At 48.2% G+C, this 12,442-nt stretch overlaps 1 protein-coding gene across 5 annotated transcripts in view; it reads left to right on the forward strand.

Moving 5' to 3' along the window:
- Positions 1–12,194, forward strand: part of CHFR (checkpoint with forkhead and ring finger domains) — a 73,162-nt gene extending 60,968 nt beyond the window's left edge. For 4 of the 5 annotated variants that reach the window (XM_049102165.1, XM_049102164.1, XM_025473453.3 and 1 more), the window contains 10 exons: positions 40–194; positions 284–446; positions 2,212–2,354; positions 3,470–3,586; positions 4,263–4,346; positions 4,989–5,059; positions 6,032–6,119; positions 8,456–8,563; positions 9,891–9,963; positions 11,037–12,194. In XM_049102165.1, the coding sequence (XP_048958122.1) occupies positions 40–194; positions 284–446; positions 2,212–2,354; positions 3,470–3,586; positions 4,263–4,346; positions 4,989–5,059; positions 6,032–6,119; positions 8,456–8,563; positions 9,891–9,963; positions 11,037–11,079 (1,045 nt within the window). In that variant the 3' untranslated portion in view covers positions 11,080–12,194. The remainder of the gene's footprint in view (positions 1–39; positions 195–283; positions 447–2,211; positions 2,355–3,469; positions 3,587–4,262; positions 4,347–4,988; positions 5,060–6,031; positions 6,120–8,455; positions 8,564–9,890; positions 9,964–11,036) is intronic. The other variant, XM_025473449.3, reaches the window with a different exon arrangement.
- Positions 12,195–12,442: the final 248 nt, after the last annotated feature.

Below are 12,442 nucleotides of genomic sequence, written 5' to 3' on the forward strand. Positions count from 1 at the left end.
TCTGCAGGAGTGTCTGCAGACTTGTCCTTGTGCCCTCAGCCTGCAGCCCTGCATGCACACCTTCTGTGCAGCCTGCTACTCAGGCTGGATGGAGCGTTCTACCTGGTGTCCCACCTGCCGCTGTCCAGTCGAGAGGATCTGTAAAAACCACATCCTGAACAACCTGGTGGAGGCCTACCTTCTCCAGCACCCAGGCAAGTGGGGAGCCCGCCTAGCTCCTAGAGACCATGGCTGTGTCTCCAGGGGCTCCTCGGCTAGTAGAGCCGTGGCCTTTGCATTCCAGACAAGAGTCGCAGTGAGGAAGATGTGCGGAGCATGGCTGCCAGGAACAAGATCACTCAAGACATGTTGCAACCCAAGGTCAGAAGGTCTTTCTCTGATGAGGAGGGCAGTTCGGAAGATCTGCTAGAGCTGTCAGATGTGGACAGTGAATCATCGGATGTTAGGTGAGCCTCTGCCTGGTTCTCGGGGGCAGGGAGCTGGACAGGCAGCATGGAGTCCGAGCCAGCCAAGGACGGCCACCCACTCGGGTGACTGGGTGGTATCTGTCCCCATGCCTCCTGCAGTAACCCCCCCTTCAGGGATACATGCAGTATTTATTTTTTGCTGTTACTTTTCTGTATTTATTTCTAGCCATTTTGAGGTGTAATTGATATACAGTACCCTTTGAGTTTCAGGTATAGCAGCTAATGAATGGTTTGACACTGATGTCTGTTAGAAAACAATGGCCACCATAACCCACACTGTTATTTGCTGACACCTCGTCGGGTGCTGTGATTCACTGGCTATGACAACGTCACAATTTGACATGTTCTTTGCCCCACATAAGTGCATTTACTGTGTAGCTCATCTAGTGACCGTTGAGTCCTATGGCATTAGTTGCGTTATTCTCAGTTGTCAAAATGTTACTGTAGAGAAGCCATGGCCACCTGGCCAAGAGGATGCAATTCTAGGAGACCTTATTTTATCTGCTGTAAAATGCTGGTGTTTCCTGACTCAGAAGTCCATAGACTTGAGTTTTAGATGGAGCATCACATTTAGAAAGACAAAAATCAAATTTTCCAAATTTATTATCTTTATGTTTCTTTTTGTAAAATTTACAAATAATGGTCAAGCAAAATGAAGAAATCAAAAATCGCTTGAGCATGAACACTTCTTTGTGTATCCTTCCAGCCACTCATATACGTAGCCACAGTATTCCTCTACAGATGGGATTGTGGTGTTTCTAAAACTCTGACTTGTGAAGCCATGCTACAGTACCTACCAGCGGAGTGGATGTGGAATGGTCAGGTCAGAGGGCTGGACCTGGCACTTGGGTCATTCCATGCCCATCATGGAATTCTGGCCTTCCTGGGGTTGTGGAGGGATGTCAGGAACCCCTGGCCACACTTGATGTTGCCTGAGATAACAGCTGTCTCGTTCCTAACTGAAGTTGAGTGTCTTCTCACCAGTGGGGTTAGTCGGGCCTTACTCTTCCTTTGCTGGCTCTTGCCATTAGAGGTGGGCCCAGGAAGCTGCTCTCTGGCTCAAGTGAGGGAAGAGTCTGTATTTTTCCTACGGATTCCATTTTACCAACTATGTTTTTTGAAAGCTCAACTGAAGTGCATAAAGTTAGTGGGGCAGGGCTCCTGCGGCGGGTTGGAAGGCCCCTAGAGAACAGCAACATTCAACCATGGCACATTTAGGGGCCCAGGGTGAGTCCTGAGTGCACTTGGCAAGCTGGGTGTGCTTCTGGATGTCATCCACAGCTCATCCAGCATTGAACCTGTGAGTGTGTATCTAGCCCCGTGTGGGGACTGAGTGGCCATGCTCTGGGGGATGCTATGCCAAAGCAGCAGGAGTGGACAGGACAAGTCTCTGTATGTTAGGAGCTGCCAAGAGGGATGAGGTAGTCTGGAATCCTTACAGCAGAGGGGAGCCAGCAGGTGGCAAGGAACAGAGTCCTCCAAGTGCTGTTCTTCCAGGATGAGCACTGGGTGCCCAGTGGGGCATGCCATGCTTGCCCCTCATATACCCTGGGCGGCAGCAGATGGTGCAGAGCTGAGGTGTGAGGCACTGGGATAGGACTGGAGTAGGACTTCTCTGTGAGCAGAGGAGATGCCTCTAGTCTGGGGATCTGGATCTCGTCTTGTCATAAGGGCTAGGGGCATTGTCGCCATCACCCACCGTGTGCTTCCCCACAATCGAGGGGTTTGTGTGCTTTTCTTGCAGCCAGCCGTACATTGTATGCAGGCAGTGCCCTGAGTACCGGAGGCAGGGTGGGCAGGCCCTCCCCTGCCCAGGGCCTAACAGTGAGCCAGGGGTACCACAGGCTGCTGGGGATGCGCCGTCAACCTCCACCAGTGTCAAGACAGGTGAGACACCACCTTCTCTGCTGTTGTCCTGCCATGACTGCCCAGGACACAGCCTATATTCTTGCTGGCTCCTCCCCCATTCCTATCCCACTGCCTCCATGGTCTTGCCACCTCTCAGACCCCATTGCTTCTCATGTTCTGTTTTGGGCTAAGAAACCAGAGAGTTGACTTGTCTCATGGACCCTGCTCCTGGGCACTCCTAGGAGTTCAGTCCTGATCCTGACATTTGCTTCAGGCAGCTGGCACCCCAGAGTTGCTGGCTAGAGCAGAAATGACCATCACACATGGGCCCCTTAAATGAGAGACTGGCTTCTTTTCGGCAGCGGGTCATGGTGTCATCAGAGCCAACCTGAGCTCTGCCCCACTGCCTGCTTCTAGTGGGCTGGGTCCCCAGATGCCATCAGGAAAGGGAGAGAGTACAGGTGGAATCTTATGTTTTTGGCCCTGGCCATTCTGTAGGCATGGCCCCACAGGGCCCAGTTTCTTAGTTGCTGTGGGTCTGAGCCTGTCATGAGACCACTGACCCAGGATTGTGACCTGGAGCCATGGGCAGTGCAGCACCTGGTCACAAAACCAACTCTACCATTCCTCAGGTGGACCCCATCATTTTCAAATTGCAGATGGAAGTCCCCAGTGGGATGGGGCCTGTAGCAAGTGTGTGTGCACAGATGGAGCCTCCTATGAGGCCATCAAGTATGCAGGGCCTGGGCTCTGTGGACACAACTCTTAGAGTGGGGTCAGCCAGCCATGTCCACCAGGCCCATCACTTGTTTATTTGGAAGACACAAAGATTAATATAGAACTTGCTTTGTTGTTTAATGATGTGCTTTCTGGCCTAAGGAAATGGTAGAAAACCTTCAAGGATCTTTGAAATCTTGCTACGACTGCTGAACTGAAAGATCGCTTTGCTTGTTTTTCATTCTATTTAAAATGTTTCATTTAAATGATTGGCTATCATTTGGCCATTTAAGAAAACAGGTCTGAGTTTTCCCCAGGTTTTCTTGTGGATCAATTTCCTTGTTTGCTTTCCCGCCATTCCTCTCCATGTGGGTCTCACTGGTTCTTTCTGCCCATGTGCCAGTATGTGCTGCCTAAATGTCCTGTCTGTTCTGCAGCCCAGGATTATGTGTGCGCCCTGCAAGGAAGCCATGCCATATGCACCTGCTGCTTCCAGCCCATGCCTGACCGGAGGGCAGAACGTGAGCAGGACCCCCGCATCGCCCCCCAGCAGTGTGAGTAAGGGTGTGAGCATTTACTGCCTTCCTGAGCAACCTTCCTGCCACAGAGCCTGTCCTGTGGATCCTTCCAGGCTCAGGTTTCAGGACAGTGTTGACTGTGGTGCATGGTGTGAAGTAAAGACGTGGCTGTGTTTTCTCATCTGCAGACTCAGTTGTCCGTGTACAATCATGTTGAATAATCATCTTTGCCATCAGTTGATAACCCACTCTGTCACATACCTCATTTTCATGTATGGGTGGTTCTCTTTCTGAAGTCTGCATCTGATATTTGTCCCCACACCAAGACCATAATATTTCTATAATGTGTCACTTCTGTTTTAAGATTTTTATTTGTTTATTTAAAAAAGAGTGTGCAAGCATGAGAGTGGGTGGGCAGAGGGAGAGAGAGAATCTCAGGCAGACTCCCCACTGAGCTCAGAGCCTGACATGGGGCTCGACTTCATGACCCTGATATCGTGACCTGAGTCAAAACCAAGAGTCGGACAGCCAACCGACTGAGCCCCGCGGGTGCCCTATGATGTGTCACTTTTAAATATAATACGTGAAATACAGTGTTTTAATTTGCAATTCTGGGATTGCTATTACAATTGAATTTGTCATTTATTGAATGGTTATTTGAATTCATTCCTCACTGAAGTGGCCTGACTGGCCGTTGTGCTGTGTCCCGCAGGTGCCGTTTGCCTACAGCCTTTCTGCCACCTGTACTGGGGCTGCGCCCGGGCGGGCTGCCTTGGCTGCCTGGCCCCATTCTGTGGTAATGCCGGCTCTCCAGCTGAGTTGCTTCAGCCTGTTCTGGTGCACTTGAGGGCGGTGACGGATAGCGTGGCCTGAGTTGGGGAAGGCCAACATTAGTGACCATACTTCCTCCTGACATACAAGTGTCACTCTGTGCTAATGTGAAACCAGGCAGTAACAGGACAGCTGTGGGGACATGGAGTTCAGTCGGGGAGGGTTTCCTTACATGTTAAGGATACCAGCACAGAAAACGCCCGGTCTAGCTGCAGTGTTCAGACCTTGAGGTGCCGAGGAGAGAGCTGTCCATGTTGGGAGGGAGTGGAATGGAATTTGTTGTACCTGTTCTCATTTTATTTATTTTTTAAAGATTTGATTTATTCATTCATGAGAGAGACAGAGAGAGAGAGGCAGAGACATAGGCAGAGGAAGAAGGAGGCTCCCTGCAGGAAGCCCAATGTGGGACTCAATCCTGGGATTCCGGGATCATGCCCTGAGCCAAAGGCATGCTCAACCGCTGAGCCACCCAGGCGTCCCCTGTTCTCATTTTAAACGGGAACTTTTTGTTCTTTCTTGACTCTGTAAGAAAGAAGATGTATTTATGTTAGCGTCAGTGATGATGCTTTCTGTAAGACGTATGACTTTGTTTCCCTCCATTTGGCAGAGCTAGACCTGGGCGACAGGTGTCTGGACGGGGTTCTGAGCAACAACCACTACGAGTCAGACGTCCTGAAGGTAATGGAGCTCCCAAACAGGTGTGGCTGGAGCTCAGGTCCATAGAAGACCCAAGGATTTCCAGAGTTCTAATGGCTATTTCTAGGACTGCCAACTTATTAGTGCACCACATTGGTGCTTTGCTGTGTTTTCCCATCTTCCCCAGTGGAGGGGTTTCCTTCATGTCCATCATGTCATGAATCTGTAGGACTTGGTGCCAGTGCCTGCTTGCCCCAACCAGAGAGTTCCTGGGTCTGGGTGGGGAGTGGGGTGGCCATTTGGTAGAACCAGGGCCTTTGGCTTCCTTCTTTCTGACATGCTCCTTTCCATGTTTTAGGAAGCTGACCTGGCTCTTAGAATTTCAATGTTTAATGTGCACATCCGTCCCTGGCCAAGTGTCATGCCTTTATCCCATTTATGTGCTGTGTTGTTGCACAAGTGAGACCATGGGCCTTCTCGCCTGCATGACGAGCCAGTCTGGTTAGATGTCCCATAGATGCTCACAGGAGGAACCAAGAACTCTGTGTTTCCGGAGGGCAGCATGTAGATCCAGAACCAGCTTCCTTCTGTGATTGTGGATCTGTTGCTGCCCAAGGGCTGCTCTGGCCAAGGTTGGGTGTCTCACCACTCCTGTGCAAGGAATGTCTTTGCAGAGTTTTAGAGAGAACGTGGTAACTCACACGTTCAAATATCTGAAGCTAGCTTTCCTTTTGAGGTTCTGAACAGTGTCTCAGACGAGGACCCTTGTGAACTAGATGGTGAGCATGTTGTCAGTCTTGGGCATCCTAGTCCTTGGGCTGTCTCAGGTGTCCTATGGTCTTGGAAGCAGAGCCCTACAATTGCGTACAGCATTCCCTTTAGCTGCTGTGTTTAACTTACTTGTGCTGTGGTGTTACCCATTTCAAGGACTTTTATGAAATGTTTGCCTTCTTATCATTTTAGTGTTTCTTTTACCAAACTAGTATCTAAGATTTCCCTTCTTCCTAATCACAGAATTATCTGGCAACCAGGGGTTTGACATGGAAAAATATGTTGACAGAAAGTCTGGTGGCTTTGCAGAGGGGAGCGTTTTTACTATCTGGTAAGCATCATTGCACTTGCTTTCCTCCCTCTAGAGGTGATGCCTTTGCCTCCTGTGAAGCAGTAGAACCTGCCCAGCTGCCTTCCACAGGCACAGCCTTCCCCCGTGCGCAGCCTGACAGAGGCAGACAGAAAGTGCTAGTACTTTTGGGTTTTTTTTTTAAGTTAGTTGAGCCCATATGATCCATTCCAGTATCTTTTCTGCCATGGGGGAAGGAGGGGCACAGCAGAAGAGACCCAGACTCCACCATCTGTTGGCGCTGCATGGAGATTCTGAGACTGGTTGTTCCCAAGCACTCAGGGTCCTCATTGGCTTCTCACTTGCTATGTTGGTGACTTAGTGCAGGCTTGCCCTGCCTCTCAGGGCATCCGGTATCACATTGTGAAATGTGATTTGTCACTGAGGGAGGGAGCTGCAGAAAATTTAGCAGATGCCTTTTGTTTTTTAAAGATTTTATTTATTTATTTGAGAGAGGGAGGGAAGGAGCACATGTGTATTCGGGGAGGAGTACAGGGGGAGGGAGAGGGAGGAAGGAAGAGATCTCCAGCAGACTCCCCAGTGATCATAGAGCCTAATGTGGGGCTCCATCCCACAACCCTGAAATCGCGACCTGAACCAAAATCTAGAGTCAAATGTTCAACCCATGGGGCCACCCAGGTGCCCCGAATGACTTTTTTTTTTTCCTAAAACATACATTATCATGAAAGACTTTAGAAGTCACTGGGAATTGTTCTAAGCAGTTTCTGTCTTATGGACACATTCTCACAAGTGTCTCGGGTGTTCTCTGCTGCAGTAGCCCTGGGACTGCCCAGACCTATCATCAGAGCCTGAACTCCATGAGCTTTTTAATGTGTCTGTAAAGCTGACATGGCTCACAAAGATGTGTGAGTGACAGAGGTACAAAGGATAAAGTGAAAATGACTGGCAGTCCCTCCACCTGAGTACCCAGTGGTGATGCTTGCATGGCCTGTGCACCTGCCCATGTATGCACACCGGCCTCGTCAATGAAACCCTACCATGTGTGCCGTGTTATGGCCTGCTGTTTGTTCAGCAGTATATCTTGGATCTTTTCTGTGTCAATGAAGATCTGTTCCTTGATTTTTATTACATAGTATTATAATGTTTTTTTTTAGCCAGTTCAAAATGGGATATTTAAGGGATTTTCCACTTTCCACTGTCTGAATCAGCACTGCAGCTCCTGAGTGACCATGCAGTAGGGTAGGTTTGGGAAATTGTTCCATTAGGATAAATGAGGACAGTGGTATGCACAGTTGAGACTTGGCCATAGTAACTCTCCTGCCTAAGGACATGCCTCAGGTGCGAAGACCAGTATCTTCTTAAGTCCATACTGGCTGGCAGGTCTTGTAAATACGAACAGGCCTACTGGATGTATCGTTTTTGTCTCCCCATGTTGGAACATTTACAGAATTTAAGATCTTTGTGTGTCATGGTTCACCGGCTTATCTGTGATCATGGCCCATGTTAGGCTCTCTGGATTTGGGAGTATAGGTTCGTAGGATACCTTTGTAGGTGCAACTGGTTGTCATTTGTGTTGTAAAGGTGTTTTCCACTAACTTATTATTATTTTACTTTTGATGGATATGTTTCCATTGTGTTAAGTTATAGGCAGTCAGATTTGCAGGTCCTTTCCTGCATGCTGTTTGGTTTATGAGACATAATTTTTTTTATAATAAATTTATTTTTTATTGGTGTTCAATTTACCAACATACAGAATAACACCCAGTGCTCATCCCGTCAAGTGCCCCCCTCAGTGCCTGTCACCCATTCACCCCCACCCCCCCTCCTCCCCTTCCACCACCCCTAGTTCGTTTCCCAGAGTCAGGAGTCTTTATGTTCTGTTATGAGACATAATTAGAAATAACTCAAGAGAAAAATAATATTTCTTCCTCTTGGGATGCCTGGGTGGCTCAGCGGTTGAGCATCTGCCTTCGGCTTAGGTTGTGATCCCGAGGTTCTGGGATCGAGTCCCACTTCGGGCTCCCCACAGGAATCTGCTTCTCCCTCTGCCTGTGTCTCTGCTTCTCTGTGTGTGTCTCTCATGAATAAATAAATAAAATCTTTAAAATTCATTCCTCTTAGTACTTTTTTTAATTTTTAAAATATTTGAATTTTTATCCAAGTGGAAATATTCTGCTATGAGGAAATAAGAGGGTTTTATTCTTGTTTTCCAAATGTCTGGCCCATTGTCTCTGCCCCACGTGTGGATTGGTACTCTGGTTTCCCACTACTTTGCAAAGGCATAGCTGTTCTATTGTTCTGGAAACGCGATGCCATGTGCTGACCGGCATGCCCACATGAGGCTGTTTTCCTTTCAGATTACAGAATCACGGGGAACACCGTGCTGTGTTACTGCTGTGGCCTGCGGAGCTTCCGAGAGCTGACCTACCAGTATCGGCAGAACATCCCTGCTTCTGAGTTGCCAGGTAAGGAAGCTCCCTTACCCCCAACTCAGTTCTGCCTAGATTGGCTCCTATGTTCCTTCACATCATAGATATTCTGCCTTTGCTCTGTGTTCTTGGTGCACAGGTCTGCCTCAGCAGGCACAAACCTGGGGAGATAGGCTGCGTAGGGGCCGTGCTTTTTTTTTTTTTTTTTTTTTTTTTAAGATGTTACTTATTTATTCATGAGAGACCCAGAGAGAGGCAGAGACACAGGCAGAAGGAGAAGCCGACTCCCTGTGGGAAGCCTGATCTGGGACTCGATCCCAGGACTCCGGGATCATGCACTGAGCCGAAGGCAGGTGCTCAACCACTGACCCACCCAGGCATCCCAAGGGGCCGTGCTTATTTCCAGCCATACTCGACCCAGGGTCAGCTCAAGCTCTGGGCCTGTCTGCCAAGATGTGGACTTCCAAAACAAGATTCATAAAAATGACCTATAAACAGCTGTTGTAGTCTTTTATTTCTTAAATTGTGTGGGTTTTTTTTAAAGATTTTATTTAAAAAATAAAAAAAATAAAGATTTTATTTATTTATACATGAGAGAGAGAGAGGCAGAGACACAGGCAGAGGGAGTAGCAGGCTCCCCATGGGGAGCCCAATGTGGGACTCCATCCCAGGACCTCCGGATCATGACCTCAGCCAAAGGCAGATGCTCAACCACTGAGCCACCCAGGTACCCTTTATTAAAGATTTTATTTATTCATTTGAGAGAAGACATAATGAAAGAGCATGGGGGGAGAAGGGGCAGATGGAGAGGGAGAAACGGACTCCCCTCTGAGTAGGGAGCCCGACATGGGGCTCGATACGCAGGACCCCAAGACCATGACCCAAGCCAAAGGCAGAGGCTTCGCCAACTGAGCCCCCCAGGTGCTCCAAATTGGGTTTCTTTCTTTCTTTCTTTCTTTTTTTTTTTTTTCAAGATTTTATTTGTTTAAAAAAAAAAAAAAGATTTTATTTGTTTATTCATGAAAGACAGAAAGAGAGAGGCAGAGACTCAGGCAGAGGGAGAAGTAGGCTCCATGCCGGGAGCCCAACGTGACTCAATCCGGGGACTCCAAGATCATGGCCTGGGCCGAAGGCAGGCACTAAACTGCTGAGCCACCTAGGGATTCCCTCCAAATTGGGTTTCCAATTAAATAATTTTAATTGGAATTTTTCCTTTCCTGAAATATGAACAGGCCAAGGAAATGAGTTATAAAGCGTGACAAAATGCCTTTCTGCTGCTGTGTCTCCCTTTGAGTCTTTAAATTCAGATGGCTGAACTTGTGAGCGTAATGTGCATTACACGCGTCCTGTTTTCTCTTCCTAGTGGCTGTAACATCCCGTCCTGATTGCTATTGGGGGCGCAACTGCCGCACTCAGGTGAAGGCCCACCACGCAATGTGAGTAAGATGCGCTCTGAGGGCCGGGGGCCCGAGTGTTGGCACAGGTCCTCAGGGCTGGGGAAGGGGTGCCATATGGACACCCTACAGAGAGACACACACCCCTTTTCCTAACAGAAAAGTGACTTTTTTCTTTATGTGCTTGGGATGAGTTGATACCTCAGCTTTTGGGGATGTTTATGAACTAGTTAATTATTTACTTGTAAATAGAGTGGTTCTGTCATTTTATTTGTATACGGTCACGGGGCATAGGAAATAGTACTATCGTTAGTTTCAAAACCCTATTCTCATGTCCTAAAGTGTTTGCAGAACACAGCTGTCATTCCCTGCTGACACCCCAGAGGGTTAGCACTCTGAACCTGCGGCTGTGGTCGCTGAGAGCTGAGCCTCCAGCCTGTGCTGCCCTGGGTCTGTCTTTGGTGCCATGAGCAGGTGTCTGATTGCTCTCATTTACTGATGTGGATCTCCAGGTGGGGTCGTCCATAGGTGTAAGTCCACCTCCTCTTTCAGACTGTGGGCCAGGTGATAACGTAAGTCAGTGACAGATGCTGCTTGAGGCCATTCTGATCCCCAGTCATTTGTGGTTCAAGTCAGAGCCACTGAGAGTGTGGCCTTTACTCAAGGACTGATTCTATGGAAGAAAAACCTTGTTTTGTATTTGACAATAGACAGTGTACAGGAGACCATTTCGTTATAGGGAAAGAAGTAACAACTAGTAACCAGCCCATCTTAATAAAAACACAAAGATAGCGAAGGTGTGCTTGTCTTCACAAAGAGGGAGGCGGTGGTGCTGTAGCCAGCAGGCCGATGTGTCAGTCCTGCAGGGTGGCCCTGAGGAGGTTTGGAGGCTCTGAATCTCTTCTGAGAAAATTATCTAAAATATCTGACTTTTAAAATTTAAAAAGGAAAAAGAAGCCTGCCTTGGGGGTGATTTCTTTGATGATACTAAAAATATGCTACTGCATGCTGCCCCTTGTGCACAGTCAGCCTCTCATCAGGTTCTTGCAGCTTGTGACTACAGGACCGACTTACTTGAATACTTCTTGTGTAATTTCACCCTTTTCTCCCTACAGGAAATTCAATCATATCTGTGAACAGACAAGGTTCAAGAACTAAGCATCTAGGAGGCACGAAGGTGGCTTGGGGATATTGGAGGTTAATGACAGCATGTTTCAGAAAATACTGGATACAAACATTCTGCGGGCATTTTACCACCCCCAGGGCGTTCTGGGGGTCTCTGCGTCCGGCAGGTGGCTCTTGTGGGGCAAGACCTTCTCAGTGAGACCTCCCAGCCCCACCCCAGCAGCCTGGGAGCCCTGGGCAGCACGACGCACCCCTCCTCTGAGGAGGACGTGCTCGGGGATGCCTGGAGCACTTGAAGCAGAGGAACCGCTGTCTGCTGTCCCCTCCCAAAACTATGCTTAACATAGACATCTCTCTCCAAGAAATCTTCTGTGGGAGAAAAAAGGAAAGTCTGTTGTTTAAGGGAAAGGGAGCAAAAGTTTACAGCCTGCAGGGTGTACCCGAGCGTCCTACTGTGGGGAAAGCCACAGCATCTTAGGCTTTTTTGTAATAGTTTGGTGCTTATCTTTTAGTAAGATTTATCACAAACTGTAGCACAAAGTAATATAATTTATAATTTACAAATTGACTAAAATTGGGATAGTAGAGTATTTGAAAGAATAAACATGTTTCCGTTTATTAAAAAAGAAAAAATGATGTCCAGAACCGCTAACCCTAGACACCCAGCATTAAGTGCGTGGCCTTGTCCCAGGAGGGCAGAGGACGGGGAGCACCTGCCAGGGAGCGAAGCTTTGGTGCCTACTTCTTATTCTGTGGGCATAGCTGCAGGCCTCACTGAGCCGCCCCCATGCCCCACCACCCTTACTTCCTCCCTGCTAATGCCCCAGCCTCAGGAGCAGCTCCTTCCACAGAAGTGCGAGGGACCTTTGCCTCCACTAGTCCTGTCCTGCGTTGGGTTTGCCATGTCATCTGGAATAATACTTGAAGTTTTGTTCTTTGTTAAAAAGAAAAATGTTTTTTATCTTTTGTTGAAATCATCTATTATTTTTGTTTGCAAAATTGTAACTTTTTGCTTCTTCTCAGGAATAGGATTTTCAACTGTTGTCTTGCTCTTGATACAGACTCTGAGAAGCAGCACCGTGTTTATGGAAGAGGCCTCCTCCTCCCTGCATTCTAATAAACAAGCCGTGTCTGTTTCTCTTCCCACACATTTGTCTGTGTGTCAGCTGCAATGTGCTTGTTGCTGTCACGGTGCACAGGCTACAGGCCTCACTGGTTACTGATTGAATGCCACTGAGAGTCTGTCTAATGAGCCATGTGGGCTGAATAGGACCTGTAGGCACATGGTACATGGGCTTGAGGCCTAGGTCTAAGCACCTAGGGAAGAGGGGAAGGCACAGCATCTTGTGGGTCCACCAGCCCAAAGTAACAGCCTTTCAGTCGCATATGGAAGCTG

Source organism: Canis lupus, chromosome 26, assembly GCF_003254725.2.
Source record: "Canis lupus dingo isolate Sandy chromosome 26, ASM325472v2, whole genome shotgun sequence".
In the NCBI taxonomy this organism is placed as follows: Eukaryota; Metazoa; Chordata; class Mammalia; order Carnivora; family Canidae; genus Canis; species Canis lupus.